Raw genomic sequence first — 27,157 nt, forward strand, 5'->3', positions numbered from 1 at the left:
TCCTAGCAGCATCTTTCCTTCTCCCTTCCAGTAGCAGCTGTCCCTGTTTCCCCTTGCCCAGCAGCTTCCCAGACTCCAATAGTGGCTTTCTCCCCTCCCAGCAACTCTCCTTATTTCTCAGCGCAGTGATTCAGGAAGGCAGCCTCGGGTCCTTTGTTGGGTCGCGCCACCTCTGAGGAAAGAGGAAGTTGCATCATCAGAGGCAGCCGCGACTCAGCAAAAGCCCCGAGGTTGCTTTCGTGAATCACTGCGCTGGGAAGTAAAGGAGAGCTGCAGAGAGGGGAGAAAGCCACTGTCGGAGGCTCCCCAAGATCTCTCTGGCCCAGTGCAGACTTCAGCTGTTGATCTTGCCGGTCCTGCGCGGACCGGCAGGAAATTGAAGGGAGTCAATTTTGCCGGCCCTGCGTGGACCGGCAAAAATTTCCTGCGGACCGGCACCGGTCCATAGACCGGCGGTTGAAGAACTGTGGTATAGCCAACAACCCTTGTGAGGATCATAGAGCACATCAAATTAATGGACCTTATCACACTGGCAATGTGTGTCACATATGGTAAAACTTAAAACATGCTTCACAGTTCAATTCCAACACTTAATTTACCTTCAGAAAAATATTGATCTAATTTTCTGCTCATTTAAAAGCTGCTTCATTCATTCTGCTCTAAATTTACATTGGAAATAATTAATAGCAGCATACCTACAGTATTGTATAAAAGAATGGACCTCGCAGCTAAGCCAGGGTATGTATAGTATGTGATCTCAGTTTCTCGAATTTACTGCTAATGATCACCATAAAACTTGGTTCTTGTATATACTAAGTGCTTGTTCATGAGTACTTTCAGCATAGGCCTTTAGGTTATACAGTACTATAGATGTATATTAGTTTAAATGAATTTATAATCAAAATATAGACACAGAAAATTACACTTACTTGTTCCACTTATGTTTGTGACAAGAAATCGAAAAGACTTGGATCAGGCAGAGGTATTTAACAGATTTCTAAGACTCATGAGATAAAATCCCAAATGATTTTCCAGGCTTCAGGTATACAACAATCTGTATTTTGTTGAGAGTTCATAGTTACTCTTGGGACAATTTCTCCAAATGGGTTAGTTTTGTGCATACTAAGACAGGAATGAACCTCACTCTTAAGCAAGGGAACATGGAGTATGATCAGTCTCAAATTTACTGATAATGCTCACCGTAAAACTTGTATTGTGCCAAACAGAGCTTTTCTCTGGAGTTCATATGATGTAACATAGAAACATAGAAATATAATGGCAGTTAATCATAAAGGAAAAATGGCCCATCCAGTCTGCCCATCCATAATCTCTTCCTCTCCCTAAGAGATACCACCTATACCGGGAGACTATTCCACACATCTACCACCCTTTCTGTAAAAAATGTATTTTTTAGATTACTCCTGAGCCTGTCAACTTTTAACTTCATCCATTGCCCTCTCATTCTGGAGCTTCTTTTCAAATGAAAGAGACTCACCTCATGCTCATTTATGCCATGTAGATATTTAAACATCTCTATCATATTTCCCTTCTCCTGCCTTTCCTCCAAAGTATATATATTGAGATCTTTAAGTCTAGCCCCATATGCCTTATGACGAAGACCACCGACCATTTTAGGAAACTTATACAGGTATGTTTGAAAATTATTTTTGATCTAGTCTGTGTCAGCAAGAACAATGGGATATGTTGCTATATCTTTCTACGAATAAATACAACAAGGGAAACAAATCCACAAACTCAAATACATAAAATAAAGAGTGGAATTGTCCAAATCAGACTGATGACCACAACTTGTTACTCATCTAATGTTCAATTCACTTTATTCATCCAATAACTCAATGACTCGACATGTACATGTTTCGGCCAAACAGATGATATTTTGATTAAGTGAATAATCTTTCAGATCATTGTTACGTTGTAAAAATTCGAGCGACAGTGCTTGAAGCCGTAAAAAGTCCCAGGCAGTGGCGTACCAAGGGGGAGGGTGGAGCGGGAGGGGGGGGCGGACCACCCCAGGTGCATGCCCTAGGGGGGTGCATAGCTGGCCAAGTCCGGGTCCAGAACGTCCTGCCCTACTGTGCAACAGGACCTGCACCTCAGCGCAGCTGCCAGTGTACCCCCTCCAACATACTTGTTCTGGAGCAAAGTCGGCAGCCACGCTGAGGTGCAGGAAGGTCCCATGATGACAACGTCTGCAGGCTCTGCTCCAGAAGAAGTAAATTACATCAGAGGGGGGTGGACCTGGCAGATGCAGTCATCGCGGGACCTTGCCACAACTTCCTGCGTCTGCCGGGTCCACCCCCTCCAATGTAACTTACTTCTTCCAGAGCAGAGCTGGCAGACGTAGTCAAGTGGAACCTTCCTGCACCTCAGCACAGCTGCCACTCTGCTCCAAAGCAAGTACATCGGAGTGGAGTGGACCTACAGCCGGCAGCTACAGTCATCATGGGACCTTGCTGCATGAAGGGAGAGAAGGGAGCAGGACTGCTGGTATGGAAGAGTGGTGGAGAGAGAGAAAGGGGGCAGGGTGGTATGGAAGGGTGGTACTGATGGAATTGGTGTGCAGGGAAAGGAGAGAGAGACATAAGGGGGAAGGATACTGGATGGAATTGGATTTGAGGAAAAGAAAAGGGGCAGATGCTTATGGAAGTGGGAGGAAGGGAGAGACAAGGGGTAGATTGATGAGGGGTGGATGGAGAGAGAAAGGACAGACATTGGATGGTAGTGGAGAGGGTAGAGGGGGAGCCTATGTTGGATGGAAGTGCAGATGGGAAAGATAAGGGAGCAGATGCAGGAAGGAAATAGGGAGGAGAGAAAGAGGAGAGCAGACCCTGCATGGAAGTGGAGAGAGATGGAAGGGGTAATGAAAGAGGGCACATGATGGAAGGAGGGGATAAATAAAAGGAGGGCATATGGTAGGGTAAAAGGATTGAGTTAGTGAAATACTGGAGGGGGTGAGGGAAAGACGTGCCAAGCTGTAGGTAGACAGTAAAAAATGAAATTGATGACAGGGTAGTAAGAACATAATCTAGACAGATGCAGAAAATAAATTGAAAGGGAAAATGAGGGGTAAAAGGGAAAGGGATTGCAGAGGAGAGGTGGAGAGGAGAAAGATGCCAGATCAATGGGGGTGAAAGGAGAGATGGAAGGGGGAGGCATATAGTTTCTGTAAGGGGCATAGGAGGAGAGAAGATACCATATAGGGGCAGAGAGACGGCAGACCATGGATGGAAGGAAGAGAGTAACAAGAAGATGAGGAAAGCAGAAACCAGAGAACACAAAGGTAGAAAAAAAAAAATTTATATTTATTTATATATTGCTTTAGGAGACATGTGTTACTGTTTCTGTGGTGTTGCATTGTATGCAGAGTCAAGCTTCTTGCTGGTTCAATTTAACCTTTGTCAATGTATTTCTATTTTATCCCCCCCTTTTACAAAACTGTGGAGCTTTTTTTTATCGCCAGCCATGGTGGTGGCAGCTCTGATGCTCAGAATTCTATGAACGTCAGAGCTGTTATCACCATGGCTAAAAACCACACTACAGTTTTGTAAAAGGGAGAGGGGTTAGTTTGTGATTACATATTCCATACTAGGCAAAGGTGTTTTCTGTGTTCTGTGTGTTCGAAAGACATAGTTTTCTGATAGGATTGACTGCAGGATTGATCTGTACTAGTCTGGCTTGATAATGTTTTACAATGGGTGTATTGATGTTGTACTGCTCACTGCAGTATATAAGATGCTGCCTTTTTCTAGGTATACTCTTGTATGACGTTTGGATTGTTACTAAAAATCATGTTTTTCATACAGATGGGGGGTCAAAAAATGATGGGTCCCAGATGGGTCACATATGGTAGGTACGCCACTGGTCCCGGGCATTCTGGAACTAGTTGCCGGAGTTTTTACAACGTAACATTGACCCAAAAGATTATTCACTTAATCAAAATTATGCTTTTGGGCTTAGTGAGAAGGGACTCGAACCACCCAATAATGATATTATCCCTCCCAAATAAAGTCCCCAAAAGGAGGTTCACATCGTTTAAAGCACTCCTCCTGTATCCATAACAAATCTAAAGGAAATTTCTTAACCCTTCTTCCTCTTTGCCATTTCCACACAGTCAACAGATAAGGATTTTCAAAACTTAGCTTCTAGTGCTTCTTTTCCAAGCCAGCCTGTCTCCTAGCTTAGCTTTCTCAACCTTTACCAGTATTAGATACTGCACAAGCACTCTTTCACACACTTCTCACATACACACAGCTGGGCATAAAATGTATTAGTTACATAGAGTGGCTAAACTGCCTTTATGTGCCATACTCTGGCACCCAAAACATATCAGTTTCATGGTCTGTGCTGTGACAAACCAAGCACCCGTGCTGGATTTGCACCTAGAACTGCAAAGGAGATCCTGTGCAAAAGAGCCGACCAGATCAGCTCTAGTGACCAACTTGAGTCTGACCTCCCTTGTACATACTATAAGAGCAGTGGCGATCTGGATCAGGAGCAGGCAGAATCACAGCATTTGCACCCGGGCAGTACATCAGCTAGGGCAGCTAAAGCCAAGGTAGCTGTGCATCTGAGATTGAGGCAAAACAGACAGGGGAAGCTGGAGTTTAGACAGCCTGCTGTGAAAACAAAGCCATTAACCTATACAGGCTGATAGGGAGTGGCTTTGGGCTGGTTAAAAGAAGGCTGAGTGAAGCTGGAAGGGGAGTGGAGAGTGACATGGCAGAAACACTCCAGCAGCATGAAGCAAGGCAGGAGCCTTGGAAAGAGCAGGCAGACTCTGAGGACTCACATTGGCCCATGCAAGAAGTAGAGGAAAGTTTCCCTACTTCCAACTTCCATGCTGCAGAGGATTCTATGAAAATGGAAATCGAGGAAGCTTGCCCTAACACAGAGAGCCAAGCAGAGCTAATGTAAATCAACGAAATCAGTAAGTAGCTGTGTTGCAATTCATTTAATTTGTGTTAAAAAAAAAAAAAGAGCCTGAAAGGTCACTTGGACACACAAAATCAGAGGCATGAAGAAAGTACAAGAGGTTTATTACAGCATGCTAAACTCTAGTGCAGTTAACAGCGTGCCTACTAGAGTGTTAGAATCAGGAAATGCACGGTCTTTTATGCCCTTTTCACTAAACATATGCAAACTAATATATGCAAACACTACAATTTTCATTTGTTACTTCTATAACTTTTCTACAATTATTATTGGTCCTAAGCCAGCACTTATGATAGGTTCAGGGCAACAACTTATAGTCCTATAGGAAACTAGCTCATTTCTCTGCTTATCTAAATCTTTCAGTTCTAAATGTTACATGTACAGAAGGGCAGGGTACATCATGGCTCAAACTCTTATCTATTTAGCTTACAATGTGGTAAGGTAGGGACATACATTTTAGGCAGATGAGGTCAGTAGATTGTACACTGTTTACAGCTATGTAGGCCAGAGCAATATTTTAAACAACAGTTAATCATTTCATGACCCTACATTCCCCCCTTTCAGGCTGGCGTACCTAAGGAGCCAAGCCTGACAAAATAAAGTTAGGGGTCAAGAAAGTCGGGGTCCCCAGTGGGTAAGGGACAATACTGGGAGAGGGCAAGGGCCAATGCAACAGTGGAATGGTTGACAGCAGAATCCATAGTTCAGTGAAGCAGCTTTATGGCTATGGGGACCACACAGGGCAGGCAGCAAAGGAGCAGAGAAGACAGGGCGGCAACCAGAGGGCTGAACCAGAGGGCAACCAGGAGCCGAAGGTACCAGAGATCCAGTCTGCAGTAAGGTCACGCCAGGTCTGGACAGGAACATGAGCCAGTTTGGTGATATGATCCACAACGTCCTCAATCACTTTACTCAAGTTCAAGGCAGCAGTTGGAGAGGTTGAATTTACCACAGACACCACCTTCTGTCTAGAGCTAGGCAGTTCTGATAGATAGCAGTGTGCATTTTAGCATTCGCTCTGGCAATGGTTCTCAAAGCTCGGGTGGTCTCATTAGTTATCAGTTCGAGTACAGCTTGTAGACGAATAATGCAGTTCGGCATATAGATTGGGGTCTGATAGCCCCAGGTGTCATCCTCGGTCCATGTGGCAGGTCCGTAAACAGCAATGATCCATTCTGCAGGACAGTCATCACCCCATTCACCTATTTTAAGGGAATTGGTGGAAGTAGACCGCTTTTGGCGACCCCTGGTGTTGAATACAGGGGCTCCCAGGTGTTCACCTTCGGCCAGGGGTAACAGGAAGAAACTGGGGCGGATCATGCCAAGTACACATGTACCAGTCCAGTTAGCAGACAACCAAGAGTAGGCAAACAGATCACAGAGCCAATATCAACTATCAGGAGCTGACCATGATTCACAGGAAGTTTCATTGAGCAGTGTCTGAAGGGCGCTGAAGACAGTGGGAAGCAACAATGGAGGTTCACAAGGTCCATCGTGAAGGTCATGGACCTGACGTAAAAGTGATGGTCTGTGAAGTCAGGTTTAACATGTCCAGCTGCTTTGCTTCCCATAGCCACTGTTCTCCCATACCAGTCCCTCCTCATACAAAACAATTGCTAACATTAAGAGTCTGACCTATAGTTTCAGCAAACTGTATAAACAGATTTCTAGTGATTACAGGATATCAGTATCTACTTTCATAATTTCATAAAACTGGGGAAACACCACAGAGTGATGGACAGGAGCACATGAGCGGGATTCAATACGGACATATACAACAGTACCTGGGTCTCACCTTTTATCATCAATATACAATGCCATGCGGTCTCTGGCCTTCTGGACTTGGACATTGGCATTCGAGTTATATGGGTCAGTGATAGTGAAAACCATGGGATTACAGTAGCCTGTAGTACACAAGGTGCCGGAGCTAGGACCTATAGTAAGAGAGGCAGACGGGGTATTGGCTGGGTATTTATGAGGGTTCTTGTAGGTGGCCCACGAGACACTTTCTCATAAAGGACAGACTCCACCATTAGTGAAGGTTTCCTCATAGGGGCAGTTCTTAAAGGCATCAGGTTATACAGACATGTATACTTAGCACTTTTGGTATAATAATGCTGTCAATCTAGGGAGCCACACAAAACTGTATTAGGGGCAAAACCATGACCCTGGGCAACATCAAATAGCACACATGTATCACAATACAAAGACACCGGGTGAGTGGGGTCTACAATAAGAGTCTAGTTGATAAGTGGACCCTCAACATTATCAATGCAGATTTCCGCCCACTTTTAAACTTCATCACCAGTAGGTTGGAAACAGAAAATACCCTCAGATGTTTGACACTTTCTGTACTTAACTCCTTCATGCAAACAAACATCAGGCAAAGGACTAGAGGCACTTATTAAGTACAATAGGACAGAAATACAGAAGAAGAAACATAAGGCAGTGAGGGCAACACAAATATCATATATATATATATATATATATATATATATATATATATATATATATATATATATATACTAACATAGGAAGCTCATTTTTCCTTCAGGCACAACTTAGAAAACTTCAAACAGTTATACTCAAGACACTTGTTAAAGGCAGTGGTGAACCACAGGCAGTCAATTAAACTCAAACACTTGTAAAGAATTATATTCAGAACACCTGCTAAGTACAATGGTAAATATTCAGAACTTTTTGAGGTCTTAGAAAGCTTCAGCTGAAAATCCGTGTTGTAGTGGAACCAAGTTTCATGTCCGGACACCTTGACAACTGTAAGAGAAGAAATTAGGACTGTAAAAGGACCTATCCACCTAGGTTTCAGGGGGTCTGACTTGAAAGTTTTAGCCATACTGTATTTCCAGGGATGTATCCATGGACTTGTGTAGCTATTGATAGTGGGGCCCTTTCCAGGACCCATTTGTGGAGCTCTTGAAGGGCTTTAGCAAAGGATTGGACCTGACTCTGGAGGATATCTGATCCCAGAATAGCAAAGGAACCAGGATCTGGGTTCACAATGGGTGATGGCCAGCCGAACATGAGCTCAAATGGGGACAATTTAGTGGGTTTAGAGGAGGTGCATCTAATCTGAAATAGGACAGAGGGCAGCAGGACAGGCCAGGACAGATTGGTTTCTTCAATTCGTTTCATGAGAAGGGTCTTAAGAGTTCTGTTCATTCTTTCGACCTGACCAGAGCTCTCATGATGGTAAGCAGCATGTAATTTCCATTCAATTTGGAGAGCCTGAGCAGTTTGTTGGACAACATCGGTAATGAAAGCAGGGCCATTGTCACTGCCTATAGAAACAGGGAGACCAAAGCGCGAAATTATGTCGTTTAGGAAGTGTTGGGTTACTTCTCTGGCGTGTTCAGTGCAAGTAGGGAAGGCTTTATCCCATCTAGTCAGGGTGTCTGTGAAGACTAGGAGGTGAATGAAGGAATGGGAAATGGGCATGTGGCTGAAGTCTACAGACAGAACCTGCATCGGATATGTTCCAATGGGTTGGTGTCCAAGAGGTGGCAGTCATCTGATTGGGGATTTTATTTTAGAACTGACAACACACTGTCGGACCATAATCTTTTGACAATTGTGAGGACCAGGTGTTGAGGAATGACTATGAGGGTACCCGCTGTGCTTGCGTTTGAAGTATCAGTGTATCCACCCCCCTTTCAGGACAAACTGGCCCAAAATAGAGCATGCCCAAGTCTGTTCCTGAGAAGTGTACTGGGGTATAAGGGTGTTCAGAAAAGGAATGATGGTGTACAGAGGAGCCGAAGGAGGGGGGCAGAGGCTAGCAGCTCAGGCTGTGTGGTCAGCAAGGGCATTGCCACGTGAGACGAGATCAGTGACACGACGGTGGGCTCGACAGTGCATAACCGCGACACGGGAGGGCGATTTAACGGCCTCGAGGAGGTCAAGAATGAGGGGAGCATGATGGATCAGGCGGCCGGAGGCTGTAATGAAACCTCGATATTTCCAGATGGTCCCATGGGCATGCAAGGTAAGGAAAGCATATTTGGAGTCAGTGTAGATGTTGCAAGACTAAAGAAGCAGAATATCGCAGGGCAGAAGTGAGGGCATACAGCTCAGCTTCTTGGGCGGAAGTGCCAGAGGGCAGGGGCCTGAGTCAGAAGTTTTGGAGGCATCATACAGAGGATGGGCAATAGTAGAGAAATCAGGGAACCAGATATGACAGTATCCGACAATACCAAGGAAGGTGCAGAGCCTTGCGATTGTCAGAAACAGGGAGACTACAGACAGCCTGGACACGGATGTAGGAAGGGAACTTGTACCCTGGGAGATTTGAAAAGCCAAGGTAGGTGACACGAGGAAGGCATACTTGGAATCAGTGGAAATATGGCCACAGGAAAATTTAAAAGGCAGACCCACTATCTGTATCAGGTTCCTACCCCAAAGAGCTGACTTGTAAAATTAAGCTAAAATTCAGCTCTGGATCCACCCACTAAGCAGGGTAGTCTGACACAAGCGATCTCTAAAGCAGCAGTCCCTTCACTATCATCTGACTGGCAAAAATATTTACTTCCATACAAAAGCATTCCTAAAAATTACATTCTTATACCTAAACTTACATGATTTATAAACAGAAATACAAAACAAAGATTGAAATATATAGTAAAACTATGGATTGCAAATAATTTGGTTTGCAAGTGTTCTATAAGACAAACAATGATTAAATTTTAACTTGCTATACCAGCAACGTCTTCCAATACAGTATACAAGCATCACATTATCACAACTGAGCCAATGGTTCCTCTCTATATGACGCTGCAGAAGTACAGTGACTGTTCCAAATGAGCAAGGGCTTGCAATACAAGTATGCATATTTTTGTACACGAGTGCCCTGGACTACAAGCATGCTTCTGGAACAAATTATGCTCCCAAACCAAGGTTTTACTGTACTCACAAGTTTAAACATTTTTCTTTTTTCTTTTTTTTTTTTTACAATCAACATGGGTCTCAGTAGAGACTTACTCCCCCTCACTACAGAATTTCACAGAGGAGAGAGAGTTGCTTAAAGATCAAAGAGATCAAATTACAGATGTAGTCTTTTCAGAATTATTTCCTTATGTTTAACTTTTTAGCATGGAATATAAGTACCAGAAATCATATTTTTTGTTTACATTCATTTCTGAATATACATAAACATTTTATAACATAGCCAAAAATTTTAAATATAAAACTACTTATCTATTTCAGGAGAAACTGCATTTGAAGTGCTAAACACTTCATGGCCCTTATTAGCACAAAACTCATAAAGAACCCGGAATACTGCAAGACTTGGGAATCAGATGAAGGGAAGAAATTGGCAAGGTCTGAAGCAAGGGCGGTGCTGAATAGAGTGGGGCTATTTTTTAAAGCCCTGGGGTAGACGGGTCAAGGTTACTTGGGAGGTTTGTCCAGTGGAAGGGTTTTCCCATTGGAATGCAAAATGGGCTGACTGGAAGAGAAACCGACAGGAAAAGAATGCATAAAAACCTGACAGGTTATGTCCTCTTCCAGGGAGCCAGAGGGGGCCAGCCCACACCAAACGTCGGCCATTCTAACTGGCACAGACGAATAAGGGTTGATTTGTTAAGTTAGCTCATTTTTTAAAATGAGCTAACATTGTATCAAGGGGTCCCCATAGGTAGACTGATATCCCCCCCATTGTGCAATGGAGGACAAAAACACTTCCCTGTATTCCTGGCCCTGCCCGTCTCCGGACTAGGGAAATGCAGTACTAACAGGTCCGCACTCACTTCGTCCTCAAGGACGTCTCAGACACTCTCAAACACACAAAACACAACAGACTTCAGTTTAGTTATTCAATCAGAAAATAACAGTTCCTAGAATCCCTCCCCATGACTTCAGCAACGGATCAAGTGGCTTACCAGGCAGGAGACAAGAGACAGGATAGGGATGATCAATTTCCACTTAATGGATGGTGGCCACTCCAGGACAGAATTAAACTGATACAGATTCTTGTACTTTAAACTGAGACTAGATAAGTCAGTTGAAGTGGTCAGACGTCCTGAGGTCTGCCAACACCCCAAAATGAAGGCAGCCGGCTAAGCAGACACATCAGCCGTAGGACCAGAAACAAATGACCAATCGAGTAACCAGTGGTCAAGAGACCTTCAAGTCCCTGTTCGGAAGCCAAATGAAAGGTCACTTGGACACACAAAGTCAGTGGCGTGAAGAAAGTACAAGAGGTTTATTACAGTATGCTGGACTCTAGTGCAGTTAACACCCTGCCTACTAGAGTGTTATAATCAGGAAATGCACGGTCTTTTATGCCCTTTTCACTAAACATATGCAAACTAATATATGCAAAAACTACAATTTTCATTTGTTACTTCTATAACTTTTCTACAATTATTATTGGTCCTAAGCCAGCACTTATGATAGGTTCAGGGCAACAACTTATAGTCCTATAGGAAACTAGCTCATTTCTCTACTTATCTAAATCTTTCAGTTCTAAATGTTACATGTACAGAAGGGCAGGGTACATCATGGCTCAAACTCTTATTACATTACATTACATTACATTAGTGATTTCTATTCCGCCTGTGCCTTGCGGTTCTAGGCGGATTACAAATTAGAAGAGATCTGGACATTACCGAGAGAATTATGTAACAATGATTACCTAGAGAATTACTTAACAGTGATTCATGTACTTTACATGGTGTGGTAGAGGATTCAATTATAAGATATCTGGATTTTTCCAAAAGAATTACATAGCAGAGAATCAAGTCATAACAGGATACAGTGGGGAATATCAGTATATATGGGTTACAGAAGGGAAATTACCTAACAATGACGTAAGAAGTTTGTTGGATAGTGAGGTAGATGCTTATTTAGGAATCATAATATTTTTGGAAGGTAAGGTTCTAGGAGTTGACTAATGTGTTATTCACGAGAGGGAGAGCTTGTGCGAAAGGGGAGGAGATTAGTTAGTAGGGACGTGTTTTTTGAATAGAAATATTTTGATTTCTTTTCGAAACACTTTGATGTCTGTTGTTTTGATCATTAGTTTAGTGATGGTGGGGTCAATTTTTGCTGCCTGTGTCGCTAGAAGGCTGTCTTATAGTTTCTTACGTCGGATACCATTATGAGGGGGGAGGTGAATAGGTTTTGAGTTCTCCTTGATCTGGATGAGTGGTAGCGGTATAGGCGGTTGTTTAGGTAACAGGGGGCAGTACCATGGGTTACTTTAAATAGTAGACAATAGAACTTGAATTGAGTTCTTGCTTTTATCGGAAGCCAGTGAGAGTCTACATAGGCGGGGGTGATGTGGTCAAATTTGCTGAGACAGTAGATGAGTCTGATGGCTGTGTTCTGAACGGTCTGTAGTTGTTTTATCATGTTGTTTGGGCATGGTAGGTAGAGGCTGTTGCAGTAATCTAAGGTACTAAGTGTGAGGGATTGTACAATGATCTTGTAGTGTTCTTTGATAAAGAATTTTCTTATTTTTCTTAGGTTTCGCATGGTGAAGAATGCTTTTTGTATGATTTTGTGTATTTGTGTCTGCATTGTGCAGCGTCTGTCTAATTGTATTCCCAGAATTTTGAGAGTGCTTTGTATAGGATATTTGATTGCGTTTACTTCCAGTTCTGTTAGTGATGGTTTTTGTTCCTTCTCTAGTAGTAGGAATTTGGTTTTCTCCACATTCAGGTTCAGCTTATGGTTCATCATCCATTCTTCTACAGTTTCCAGTGTTGTTTTCAGGCGTCCATTAGAGATGGGTTCTTGGATGTCAAAGGGGAGGATAATGGTTATGTCATCTGCGTAGCTTACAATGTGGTAAGGTAGGGACATACATTTTAGGCAGATGAGGTCAGTAGATTGTATACTGTTTTCAGCTATGTAGGCCAGAGCAATATTTTAAACAACCGTTAACCATTTCATGACCCTACAAGCCTTTATATTACTTCCTCCGTGAGGGCATTAATCAAGCATCAGCGGTGGTTCAACATTCTAGAAGATCCAAATGTAATTTGCCATGCCATAAATATTTATGCTACAGAATAACATGAGTACCTGTTTATATTATGACTGCATCTATTTTTTCTTGACTTTCTTTTATTTTCTTTCAGAGATTGAATCATTTTGATAAATTCAGTCTCTTCTGCAACAAATATATCCATGGATAATTACTGAGAACAATCAGTTATTGATGTTAAGTAGCTCTCATTAAATTTCCATGTGCATCTCAGTCCTGATGGCTACCATTTTCTCAGGGAAGCCACAAGAGGCAGGAGTAAGTGGCCTTCATTCCTGCCGTCAACAACCTCCATGGACATAAGAACATATGCAATGCATCTGCTGGGTCAGACCTGAGGTCCATCGTGCCCAGCAGCCCGCTCATGCGGCGGCCCAACAGGTCCAGGACCTATGTAGTGATCCTCTATTTATACCCTTCTATCCCCTTTTCCAGCAGGAACTTGTCCAATCCTTTCTTAAACCCCAATACCGTCCTCTGCCCTATTACGTCCTCTGGAAGCGCATTCAGGTGTCCACCACACGCTGGGTAAAGAAGAACTTCTTATCATTTGTTTTGAATCTGTCCCCTTTCAGCTTTTCCGAATGCCCTCTTGTTCTTTTATTTTTTGAAAGTTTGAAGAATCTGTCCCTCTCTACTCTCTCTATGCCCCTCATGATCTTATAAGTCTCTATCATATCCCCTCTAAGTCTCCTCTTCTCCAGGGAAAAGAGATCCAGTTTCTCCAATCTCTCAGCATATGAAAGGTTTTCCATCTCTTTTATCAGACGTGTCGCTCTCCTCTGAACCCTCTCGAGTAACGCCATATCCTTCTTAAGGTACAGTGACCAATATTGGACTCAGTATTCCAGATGTGGGCACACCATCACCCGATACAACGGCAGGATGACTTCTTTCATCCTGGTTGTAATACCCTTCTTGATTATACCTAGCATTCTATTCACTCTCTTAGCGGCCGCTGCGCACTGTGCCGTCAGCTTCATTGTCATGTCCACCATTACCCCCAAGTCCCTTTCTTGGGTACTCTCATTCACTAACATCCCTCCCATTGTATAGTTGTACCTCGGGTTTCTGCTTCCTAGATGCAATACTTTACATTTCTCAACGTTGAACTTCATCTGCCATGTCGTCGCCCATTCCCCTAGTTTGTTCAAGTCCCTTTGCAATTCTTCGCAGTCCTCTTTAGTCTGAGCTCCACTAAATCGTTTGGTGTTGTCCGCAAATTTTATTGTCTTACACTTCGTCCCTGTTTCTAGATCATTTATGAATACCACCAGCTATATCAGGTAGATCTGAGGGGGGTCTACATAGATGGCAAAGGGGTTGTAGGTACAGTATGTTTTGAGGGTAAGGGTATTTCTTCATGGCAACTGGCTGGGGAAATGGAGAGGGAAGGAGCGAGCTTTGTCAGGGAGCTGGGAAGGGGATCAGGGGTTTTTAAAGGGGCAAAAAGATATTCGGGTGCTGGCCAATATTCAGCTAGCACCTGTACAATATATAGCTTCAGTACAGAGCTTAACAGCCTCCTGCATTGTGCCTTAAAACAAAATAAACATTTGTCTGCCTTAGCAAGAGCTGCTTATGACCAACCTAAGTGATGCAACTCCTCACTGGTATTGCATCATGAATGACTTGAATCAGAATGTAATGTAGGCAAGATACTCTAGCCACCAACAAGCCACATGACCTTCAAATTCCTCCAGCCACTAACGAACCAAACAACCTTCAATTTCTAGGGAAAAGAGCAAAGAGTCATGGGACTGCAACCTGGGGTGATGTAATATGGATATTCTTGGAGTGACCAAGGACAACAGGTAGAAAGAAAATCTTATCTTTAGAGGTAAGCCCTCTGCCAAGTGATATAGAGGAAGTATCTCCAGAGAGCACAGGGGTCAGTTTCTGTCTGATCCCTAGATGTCTGACTCTGTGGACCAATCCAAGCTGCAAAGAGTTCCAGTGTCTACCCCTAAAACTTGTACCCCACTGCCTGGTTCCCTCAATCTGACTATACTCTGCACTGTGGCATTTTCAGAGTTCATTTGAAGCCTGACTCCTCTGAAAGATTTCTCTTCATTAAAAGATTGTATAAAGCTCAGCTCTGTTATTCTAGTGAAGAATCTAGGAGGCATGATTTATGGCCTGTAGGGTAGCCTTATGTTTATTCTGAAGTGAAGTATATATGCATGGTGCAAAATGGTTTATTGCATTTTTCCTGAGCATCCTAGTTTGTTCAGTGCATAAGTCTCGCATCCTCACTATACTGTTATGACCACGTGCATTAAAATAAATTGCATTTATTTTTCATATTTGTCATATTTCATTGCTTGTCAGTTTTATTCAGGAGATAAGGACTAGGATCCAACTATAGGAGAGCATAAATAAATATACTATAATAATCCAGAGTGCTAACAAGTATTCCATTACACGGTCTTATTTTTCTTTTGCCCTATTCTTACAGAAACATCTGTGGGCACTCTTGAACACCATAATACCCCACGGGCATCGGATTAAATATCAGCCAGGACCCACATAAGCCCCAGCAGCTAGCATTGGACAAATTAGCCCCCAATATTCAGTGTCAGTGCCCTCACATGGCCTGGCACTAAATATCCAGGGCTAAAATAGCCAGCATCAGTCAGCCTTTAAATAAAAAGGTTGACGGATGCTGCCTGAACATCAGCCAGATTATATTTTTAAAAGCCTTAAATTATGCTGTATTTAATCTAGGCTTAGTGCTCAGGAAATTCCCACATTAAAATACATAAAGCCAGGATTCTAATGCATTTTATTTAAAGAGCCCCTAATTAAGCAGGTAAAGTTAGGACAGCAAAAAGGCTGCCTGGTTAACTTCTGAGTTATCGTATTAACCTGGATATTCAATATCAGAGTCTGGACATTTCCCAGCAATGAATATCTTGGGTTAATTTAGCCTAAAGCAGTTAGTGGCTTCCAAATGGCTGTACATCGAGAGCACCAAACCAACAGACCCCCAAGCAACCAACAGACCATCTAAACACGGAATTCCCATACCACCAGCCGGGTATCCAAACAATTCAGATGGCAGGAGCCAACTTCTACACAGATCACAGGATGAAACCCCTACTTGCTCTAGCCCTACCGGCGCTGTACATTATCAGAATAACAGTAATTCATAACACATTTCCTACCTACAGCACCAACACCTCATGGCACCCCACGCAACCAAAGAACTAAACCTATAAACCAAGCATAGTAACCGCTATGGATACCACCAAAAACATCATACCCATACATTGGTACAAACACAATACCAACAGCAGATAAAAGGAAAAAACTTCCCTTCAATACAAACTTCAGTCCAAAGCCCACAAAACAACAACATATAAAACCAAATAATGGCAAAATCGTTACCCCAGTCCCATGTATGTAAGTTAATGCAAGATCAGTAGTAAACAAACTATTCCTTTTAAATGAGCTAATCACAACTAACAGCATAGCTCTATCATTCATCACAGAAATGTGACTAAAAGAACTAAATTGCCCAGAGCTTCCACACATGTGCCCGCAGGGATAAAACATACTCCAGATCCCTAGGAAACACAAGTGAGGAGGAGGACTAGCAATAATCTACAGAGACTCGCATACCATTTCAGAGACTGACTTGGCCACCCTTCCAGAACTGGAATACATAGCATGTAAACTAGAGGGCGAGCCCAACTCTACTTTAAATAACATAGGAATCCTTTTGATTTATAGGCCCCCTAACTCTCATTCAAACACTATCACCATACTGCTAGAAATAATAACAAACCTAGAATGCTAACACACCAACCTGCTCATCATTGGGGATGTCAACTTACCACCATCAACGATGTCTCTAAACTCAAAACCCTGCTTGAAGACTGTCAAATCACGATCATGCCCTCAGGCCCAACACACAAAAAAGGATACAATCTAGACATACTTGCATCCATCCCCACCAATATTACTACTAACATAAAATGGTCCCCTGTCCCCTGGTCTGACCATTACCTTCTCATCTTCAGCTTGAACCTCTCAACAGAAAACTAAAACAACAAAGCTAACACAGAAGTAAAACTACTATGAAGAAAAACTAACCCAAACCTCTTCTGGAGCAAAATAACAAAATCACTGATCTCACCATCAAACAGCACAACAGCAATGCTAGCAAACTGGAACAAATCTATAATCGATTCACTAGATGCCCTCACCCCCTTCCATCCTCGCCAAGTAAAACAAAGTCGGACCTCTCCATGGTATACAGAGTCTCTAAGAACTGAAAAACAACTGTGCAGATGACTAGAAAGGAGATGGTAAAAGAGCAAAGCACCAAACCACAGAACGCTATGGAGAGCAGCAATTAACAAATATAAACTCAACATATCTGAAGCCAAGAAATGGTACGCCAACAAAATAGGAACTGAAACCATTAACAACAACAAAATTATTTCTCCTGGTATGACAGCTAACAACTCCCCCAAAACAAGATACTGCAGGACATCTCAACTAACCTACAGCCCAAGAACTAGCAGATTTATTTCTGAATAAGATCAAAACAGTTCAATCTGAAGTAGCTAATAAACCTCCCACTCAAACACCTCCCACAGCTATATCCAAACAACTCTCAAAACCCAATAAGGCAGATCTAACTTGGTCCTCCTCCACCATTTCTATCTCTAACACAAAAAACTAATATCCAAGCTATCTACCCAGTGCAGCCCCACATACAATTGCCCCCCTCGCCCACCTCTTCACATCAGCACCGAGGAAATCATCATCTGGATTACCACCCTCCTAAACAAATCTCTAAACCAAGGCCACCTACTGGAAGAAAAGGGAAAAATAGCACTCACCCGATACCTAAATCATCAAATACAGATCTCTCCACTCCCTCAAACTACAGGCCCATTGCTGGCATCCCCATTCTTACCAAGTTTCTTGAAACCCACATAAGCAAGCAGCTAGCAGCGTACATAGAACAACATTCTTGCCTCCATCAGACCCAATTCGTCTTAACATTGTTAACCAAAATTAAACAGCAGTCCATACTTCTCTAATTTGACATATCCGCAGCCTTTGACTACATTGAACACCACCTTCTCCTAACAAAACTTTCAGAGATAGGGGAAATAGATACTGCTCTAAACTGGTTCACTGACTTCCTCATAAAGAGAGAATACACCGTCAAAAAATATGGGGTCTACTCCAACAGCTGGAAGGCCTTCTATGGAGTTCCATAGGGCTCCAGCTCTCTCCCATTCTATTGAACCTGTTCATGAGCTCACTTGGGGACATCCAATTTGAAGATGAGAGCATAATGTCATACGCAGATGACATCCTACTCCTCATACCGGCGGCAGAAAACCAAGCTGACACTACTAAGAAAATCTTAGACAACAGAAAAAATCCAAACCTGGCCAACAACCCAAAAACAGAAGCTAAACACCTCCAAAACCAAAGTTCTTTAGTTCCACAGCACCATCAAGCATCACTCTCCAATCTGGCAGCACCCTCACTCCAAAATCCTAGGCTGCATTCTGGACTCCAGATGATGATATTGCCCCAACTGGATTACTGTAATTCTGCCTACATATGAATCAATACCATCCTAATCCACAAAATGCAGCATATGCAAAACACTGTAATAAGATTCATTTTTGGCCTGAAAAATATGACTCTATCTCAGCCTACCTTAAGCAACTTCAGTGGCTACCCATCTCATCCTGAATAAAATTCAAAACATCCCGTATCATACATCACATAATATAAGGTTACTCAGCCGCCCCCCCCCCCCCCCTTATCAAGCTCTTCTCTGATGCATGGTCCACCTCTTGCAGAATTCTTAACAGGATTCAATTGAACCTCCCCTCGACAAAAAAACCTTGAGAATAGAAGAACATTCCAATCCATGCTCAACTTCCTAGGAATCAAAATTTGGAATGGCCTAGCAGAAACAATTAGAACAGAACCCAACCATGCCCTATTCCAGAAGAAACTGAAAACTGTACTCTTTGACAATTAATTTTCACATGATCGCCACATGTACCTGTTCATTTTTGCTTAGTATGATAAGGTTCTTCTTCTCCTTTTCTCTTCCTTCCTACTTCCCTCCCCTCTATGCCCCAAGATACCCTTTTCCTACTGCAAGTCACCTTGAGCCTGTTTAGGTTTGCACGACACACTTATATTAGATTCGATTCGATTAGCTGAGTATTATGCCATGATTTTTAAAATATACATATACTTACATAGAGCTATGCGCATGTGTACACATTTTTGGTGTAAATGTGTGCAAGAAAATTTGTGTAGAATCAGAGGTCATTGTAGGAGCCTGTTTTTAAAAGACATATAGGCACCTATGTTGCCTTTGTAAAATAGGCACATTATATATAGTTATCTGACATCTTTTACAGGCACCATATAATAAAATTATCTCCTGTACATTTTACTTATTGTTGAGATATTATCATCAAATACAGTGTGCAGCATTTTATTAATTCTGAATGAAAGATAGCTTTTGGTTTTTCTGGTTGCTTTCCATAAAGCTCCTTTCAGCTCCTTATTTCTGAGACTATAAATCAAGGGGTTCAGCAGTGGAATTACAGTAATATACACTACAGTAAACAGTTTGTTAAGATCCATGGAGTAAGCAGACTTGGGTCTCAGATACACACCAAAAGAGGTCCCATAAAATAACAGAACAGCTATAAGGTGAGAGGAACAGGTAGAAAAGGCCTTTTGTCTCCCCTTAGCAGACTGGATTTTTAGGATAGCAGAAATAATGTACACATATGATATGATTGTTAATATGAAAGGGGTAAAACCTAAAACTGGACCTTCAATATAATTAATAATTTCAATGACAGAAGTCCCTGAACATGACAGAGTCATCAATGCTGTCAAGTCACAAAAGAAATGGTTAATTTTGTTGGACGTACAGAAAGATGATTGTGAAGCAAAAGTAATGTGGGGAACTGGATCTAGAAATGCAATTGTCCATGAAACAATGATTAAACCTATGCAGACTTTCCTGTTCATGATGATGGTATAATGCAAGGGATCGCAAATCGCAACATAGCGATCATAGGCCATTGAGGTAAGCAGATTGATCTCAACATCTGTACAGACCAGGAACAGATACATCTGTATCATACACTGTGCAAAAGAGATGGTCTTATTCTCTGCTATGAGCACTGCTAACAATTTAGGTACCGTGACAGTCACATAACAGATTTCGAGGAAGGACAAGTTGATGAGGAAGAAGAACATAGGACTGTGCAGATAGGAATTGGAGCAAACAGTGATTATAATGAGAAGGTTCCCTGTCAAAGACATCAAATAAATAATCAAAAACACAAGGAAAAGGAGGAACTGCATCTCAGGAAACTCAAAGAACCCCAGAATGATGAATTCTGTCACTTCAGAATGATTTTTCTTTTCCATTTTTTAAATTCTGATTAGCTATTGAAATGAGAAGAGGTAAAAGAAAATGGTAATTATAACAATGTCATCTAATCTGCATATTATTTCCTTAAATTAAGTAATACGATCATAATCTACAACTCATAGTTCTGTAGAAGAGTATTTAAATAAAAGTGGTCATGTTTTATGAAAGGCAGCTAGTGTTTTGCCCCTCCACACCAAAGAATCCACTAGAATGAAGTAAATATGAAAAAGTCTTTATAGAACAATGTAAAACCAACATGGCCATTTTTCACAAAAGTCTTTGGGGCTCTTTTATTAAGCTGTGGTAGAAAATGGTCTTAGCACACTGTATTATGGGACATTTCCACATGCTAAAGCCATGTCTATTCCAACTTTAATTTTTTTTTTCAGGCCTTGATCTAATGTTGACAGCACATAGCAACTGAAAATAATACAGGAGCCTATTTTGGAGGTAGTAATTAAGCCCACATAAACCAGTTAGCATGCAGTAATATCTGCAAGCTAATTAGTTTACGCTTCCATGCAAATTCTCTGCCCATGACATACTTACATCCCCGCAAAATAAATAGCACCCAATTACCCCAGGCTTTTGCCAATACAAATGCACAATGCTTAATGCATCCTGCATTAGCCATTTTTCTCATGTAAAGTACACTTAGCACTTAATGTGATATAGAAAAAGGGCCCCTTTAAGAAGTAAAATGTAAAGCAAGAAGAACACATACATACATTGTGACCAACCCAGCACTGGTGCTGGCTTACTCCCAAGAAAAGGCAGCATTAGGAACTTACGGTCCCTTACCAAAAGAGCAGACCAAGTCAGTATCCATAGTCAGGAGTTAGCTGACTACTCCCCAGGCAGTAAAGCTGAGCAAGTTAGGGACTGGTTACCTAGCCGCACACAAAGGAGACCTCAGGAAAGGTTTACACATCTCCCTCTTTATTTGCGGGGGATAGGGGCAGAGCCGGACCGCGAATGGTGAAAAACCATGAATATCCGTCTCTGACCCACCCCCGCCTCCCTCCCGCCTTTCCGGCCTTACCTGGTGGTCTAGCGGGATTTCGGGGCAGGAGCGATCTTCCTACGCTCCTGTCCCATGCAGATCACCATTAGGAAATGGCTGCTGTGAGTTCCCGTAGTCTCTCGAGACTACAACAGGAACTCTCCACAGCCATTTCCTATTGGCGATCTACACGGGGCAGGAGTGTAGGAAGATCGCTTCTGCCCCGAAAGCCTGCTAGACCACCAGGTAAGGCCGGGATGCTAGGGGGAAGGCGAAAATATGGGGGGGGTTCTCTCTTCCTCCCCCAAAAAAAATCGCGATTATGTGAAACCGTGAGTACGGAAACCACTAATGGGGAGGGGGAAGTGTATTTCTGAGCCAAGAAGGTTTACTGACTTTAAAGAGAAGCCTGTTATTTTTAGACAGTCCCTTAAAAAGCAGTATGGAGGAAGCCAGGCTCCAAAGCTTAGACAATCAGTTCCCCTCCTCTGCTCCAGGTGCAGCGGGCGTGGTTCTTCCAAGCATAAAATGCAGGGCTTAGAACAGCTAGAGAGAGAGCCGGAGGAGGAGCAAGAGAAGCAGGTGAAACAGCCTCAGGAGCAGTGCTGGAGGAGCTGGTGGAAAGGACCAAGGGAGCAAAGCAGTGCCTTGCTGAGCCATGGTTGGGCCAAGAGGTGGACATGCTTGAGGAGGGACTGGCATCACCCCAAACCTCCAGGGAACCACCAGATTGGGAAGCTATGGATACCACCTGTGGGCCAGAGGAGGTCAGTTACCTTCCTGAAGTTATGGAGGTGGGTCCCTGAAAGGTTAAACCTATGAACTGTTTTTGAATTGTTTTTTCTGCTTTGCCTGTTTGGTGTAAATGGGGGCTGGGAAGCCGAAACTTCTATAGGAAAAAGCAGGAAGCTGACTTGGGGGGAGTTGTGTCTCTTTTACCCCTATCAGTGTTTTGGAGTTTTTTTTCTTTTACTGCATATCTTTTTGGCTGTGAAGTTTGTTTTTTCCTACTGCCCAATTTGGCAGTAATTGCAGCCAGGTGTGGTCTATTGGGAATGGGGAGAAGGGGAGAAGGCTCAAGAGCCCTGGAAGTCAGACCAAGAGGATTGGCATTTATTATGAGTTGGTTTTTTTTTTTATAAATGCTAATTTGTGAATTTCTTCTCCTTTGTTCAAGCCAGACCTCACTTACCACTTCAACCAACCTTCCTTTCTTTGAAGTACTTACCAGCATAAAGCCATTACAGGACCTGATTAAACCTGTGAGACCACCTGCAGCACAAGCCATTGCAAACAGCTACATTCAGTGGTACAGTTTATGGTGTATCTTCTTTCTGTTTGGCATTGCATGTTTCTCTGTAAAGTTTTCTTTTTTGAGTTTCATGAAAACTGTGGTGTGGATTGCCTTTGTGATTTACAATTGCCAGCCTGACTATTTTGCTTTAAGCCCAGTGAAAGGGCTAAATAAAGACTACTTTTTTCTTTTCACTACTTGTTCTGTATGGTGGTGTGTTTGGCTACTACAGCCAGCATATCGGTTGGACCTGGGCAAGCTCCCAGGCCGGTGTTTACTCCAAAGGGTTACCCTAGTTCCAGGGGAACACGCCAGGGATCTGAATCTAGTCCCCACCAGCTGCTGTCCTGACTAGAGGCCTGGTGGGCAACAACATACATTTATTTATTAGAATTTACTTGCAATCTTTGTGAAGGAATTCACTCAAGGTGATATAGAGCAAGATAAATATACCCCCTTTTACAAATCCATGCTAGCGGCTGCTGGTGTGCTATCTGGGCTTTGGGACTTTTGCCAAATGGCTTTGTAAAAGGGGGGATAATTAATTAAAAAGCAATATTAAAAAAATTCATTAGTATCACAAATATAAAACATACATGAAAGAAATAATTTTGTAAACAATATAAGATTTAATAGGCATAACACAATATTCAATAAAAAAGGTTATCATTGTCAATCTTTCAGTTCATGTCAGATTGTTGCCAATATTAAAAAAAATTTCAGGGGCAATTTTGATATGATGTCTAAGTCCAATTTGGGATGCTTTGTGAAAAATATCCAAAAATAGTGGCAAACATGGTGATTTTTGAACCAGAAAACATCTGTCTTTTTGTTAGGAAAATCACGTTTCTCTACTACTACTACTACTACTACTTTTTATTATTTCTATAGCGCCGAAAGGCGTACGCAGCACTTTACATTCTAGACATGTTTATGTTCAGTGTGTCTTTCATTAAGTACCATTTTCGAAATAAAAATGTCCTAGGGAAAAACACACAAACAACCCATTGGGATGTCTAAGGACCAGTATTCTTAGTATACCTCTCTGCTGGGATGACCACATAGACATCCCAGTAGAGAAGTAGGGTAGCCTAGGCACTACAGGAGCATAAAAGGCCAAATGTATCTCACTGTGCATCACCACAATAGCCCTCAAGCCTGCAGGTATCACCTATATGTACTGCAGGTATCTAATGGCTTGTGGAGAGATCACACTTTTTACCAGAAGTTTACTAGTAAGAACAGGATATGGCCCTGGGCCCCCTCTCTACAGTCCACTGCACGGACTACTAGCCTATTCCTGGTACCTGCTTGCTGTGAGAAAAAGAATGACCATCATATCTGAAGCTGTCATAGAGCTGGGTATTTTTACTGTCACTTTCATATCTTAGGGAGGTGGGAAGGGGTCAGTGACCACTGGGGGAATGAAAGAGGGTCATGCCTTAATCCCTCAAATAATCATCTGGGCATCTTTTTGGCACTTAAGGCACTGTTTTGTAACTCAATCATTATCGAAACAGAATATTTGGGTTTTGTTCATTATGGCTGAAAAGTGTCTTGCTTTCTAAATACCCAAGTTCTGCTCAAAACACTCCCAAAATACACCCCTTTGAAATGTGGACAAACTGTGGGAAAAAAGTCTCAAATCCAAATTACAAAAATTGCAACTTAGATATTTTTTTGAGACGTCTTTCTGCCACTTTATGGCTTTTTAAAATTGGATTTGATTATTTTATATACTGCTTAACACGATATATTTAAACAGTTTATAAAAAAATATTAAAATACAATAATAGCTTAGTATTTCAACTACAGAAATCTACTCCAATATTCATATACAGGCAGTCCCTGGGTTAAGAACAGGTTCTCTTTTTTAACCGTTCTTAAATTGAATTTGTATGTAATTCAGATCCTAGTATTTTTCCAACCTTCTCCACCTCCTTGAGGCCCCTCTTGCATCCCTTTTCATCCATCCCACTGTTCCCTCTCTTCCACCACATCTAACATTACTCTCTCTCATCTCTCTTTTCCCTATGTATCTCTACCTCACTCCTCTTCCACCACCAAGTCCAATAATTCTCTCTCCCTCCCTATGCCCAACAACTCTCTTCTTTCTTCATCTTCCAATGTACACCATCTCTCTTTCCTTCTCACCCTGACACTCAATTCTCCCTTTCTATTATCTCCCCCACTTCAGCATCTCTTTCTCTCACTCCCTCCATTCTTTCATCTTCTGGCCCATGCTCCCCTCCCTCCCTCCATTCTGTGTCCCAAGTTCATGCTCCCTCCTTCCTTCCATCCTTCATATGAAGTTTGTGCTCCCTCTCGAGTTCCAATGCACCCCTCTTTCTCCCTCCCTCTCTCCATTCTGTGCCTCAAGTATGTGCCTCCCTCCAGAAGTTGTTTGCCTTCTGGCCATCTCTCTCCTCCTTCCAGCCGCAGTTGTTTCTCTGCGCTAGTGTTCAGAATAATGTCAAATTTGAAACAAGTGTACACTTATATGAATAGAAACATAGAAGAAACATAGAAACATAGAAAAATTATGGCAGAAAAGGGCCATAGCCCATCAAGTCTGCCCACTCTAATCACCCACCCCCCCTCGACTTTACCCCTCTAGAGATCCCACATGTGTATCCCATTTACTTTTAAAATCTGGCACGCTGGTTGCCTGAATCACCTGCAGTGGAAGTTCGTTCCAATGATCAACCACCCTTTCGGTGAAGTAATACTTCCTGGTGTCGCCATGAAATTTCCCTCCTCTGATTTTCAGCGGATGCCCTCTTGTGGCCGATGGTTCTTTAAGAAAGAAGATATCATCTTCCACCTCGAAACGGCCTGTGATATATTTAAACGTCTCAATCATGTCTCCTCTCTCTCTATGTTCCTCGAGCAAGTACAGCTGCAATTTATTCACCCTTTCCTCATATGGGAGATCCCTAAGCCCCGAGACCATCCTGGTGGCCATTCTTTGAACCGACTCAACTCTCAGCACATCTTTTTGGTAATGTGGCCTCCAGAATTGAACACAATATTCCAGGTGAGGTCTCACCATGGATCTGTACAACGGCATGATGACTTCGGGCTTCCGGATAACAAAGCTTCTGCAGATGCAACCCATCATTTGTCTAGCCTTGGATGAAGCCTTCTCTACCTGATTGGCAATTTTCATGTCTTCACTGATTATCACTCCTAAATCCCGTTCCGCTACAGTCTTGGTTAAGGTCTCGCCATTTAGTTCTGCACAGATTTCTGCTGCCTGACCTTACATTTTTTTGCATTGAAGCCAAGCTGCCAAGTCGAGGACCATGTTCCAGTAGAAGTATGTCTTGCATCATACTGTTGGGCAAAGTGCTTTTACCTACTATGTTGCAGATTTGGTGTCATCGGCGAACAATGTTATTCTACCTTTAAGCCCCTGAGTCAGATCACTTACAAATATGTTGAATAGGATCGGACCTAATACCAAGCCCTGCGGCACTCCACTGGTCACCACCGAAGTTTTGGAGAGGGTACCGTTTACTATTATCCTCTGAAGTCTACCACTTAGCTAATCGTTGACCCATGCAGTTAGAGTTTCTTCCAGTCCCATTGATTTCATCTTGCTCAGTAACCTGCGGTGTGGGACGCTATCAAAAGCTTTACTGAAGTCCAAGTACACGACGTCTAGGGACTCCCCGGCATCCAGCTTCCTTGTTACTCAGTCAAAGAAGCTAATTAGATTAGATTGGCAGGACCTACTCTTAGTGAATCCATATTGGTGGGGATCCCCTAGATTCTCCTCATCCAGGACTGTATCTAATTTACGTTTAATTAATGTTTCCATGAGTTTATTCACTACGGATGTGAGACTCTCCGGTCTGTAATTAGCAGCCTCCGCCCTGCAGCCCTTTTTGTGAAATGGGATGACGTTAGCTGTTTTCTAATCCAAGGGGACTCTTCCCGTACTCAGGGAAAGATTGAAGAGGATGGATAACGGCTCTGCCATGACATCACATAACTCTCTAAGCACCCTGGGGTGTAGATTGTCCGGTCCCATGGCTTTGTTCACTTTGAGTCTTGATAGTTTGCAGTAGACGCTGCTGGGTGTAAATATGAAGTTTCAAAACGGGTCTTCCGTGCATTGCCTTGCTTACAACTGCGGACCGGACCCTGGTGCCTCGCAGGTAAAGACCGAGCAGAAGTATTCATTTAGCAGTTCGGCTTTGTCGGAATCCGATTCTACATAATTCCCTTCTGGTGTCCTGAGGCGTACTATTCCATCCGTGTTTCTTCTTCTGTCACTAATATATCTGAAAAAGGATTTATCCCCCTTCTTAATGTTCTTTGCTAGGTTCTCTTCTATTCGAAGCTTGGCCACTCTGACTGCCGTTTTGACAGCCTTGGACCTGGCCAGATAGTCTTTTCTAGCCTCCCCATTTCCTGATTGTTTGTAGGAAATAAATGCCTTTTTCTTTT

At 42.6% G+C, this 27,157-nt stretch overlaps 1 protein-coding gene across 1 annotated transcript in view; it reads right to left on the bottom strand.

The window, feature by feature from the left end:
- Nucleotides 1-19,387: 19,387 nt before the first annotated feature.
- The window catches only part of LOC117360357 (olfactory receptor 1009-like), a 65,185-nt gene continuing 57,415 nt past the window's right edge, over nt 19,388-27,157 (bottom strand). Inside the window, exon 4 of the mRNA XM_033944056.1 lies at nt 19,388-20,376. Coding sequence (XP_033799947.1) covers nt 19,388-20,376 — 989 coding nt within the window. The remainder of the gene's footprint in view (nt 20,377-27,157) is intronic.

This window comes from Geotrypetes seraphini, chromosome 5 (assembly GCF_902459505.1).
Source record: "Geotrypetes seraphini chromosome 5, aGeoSer1.1, whole genome shotgun sequence".
NCBI lineage: Eukaryota > Metazoa > Chordata > Amphibia > Gymnophiona > Dermophiidae > Geotrypetes > Geotrypetes seraphini.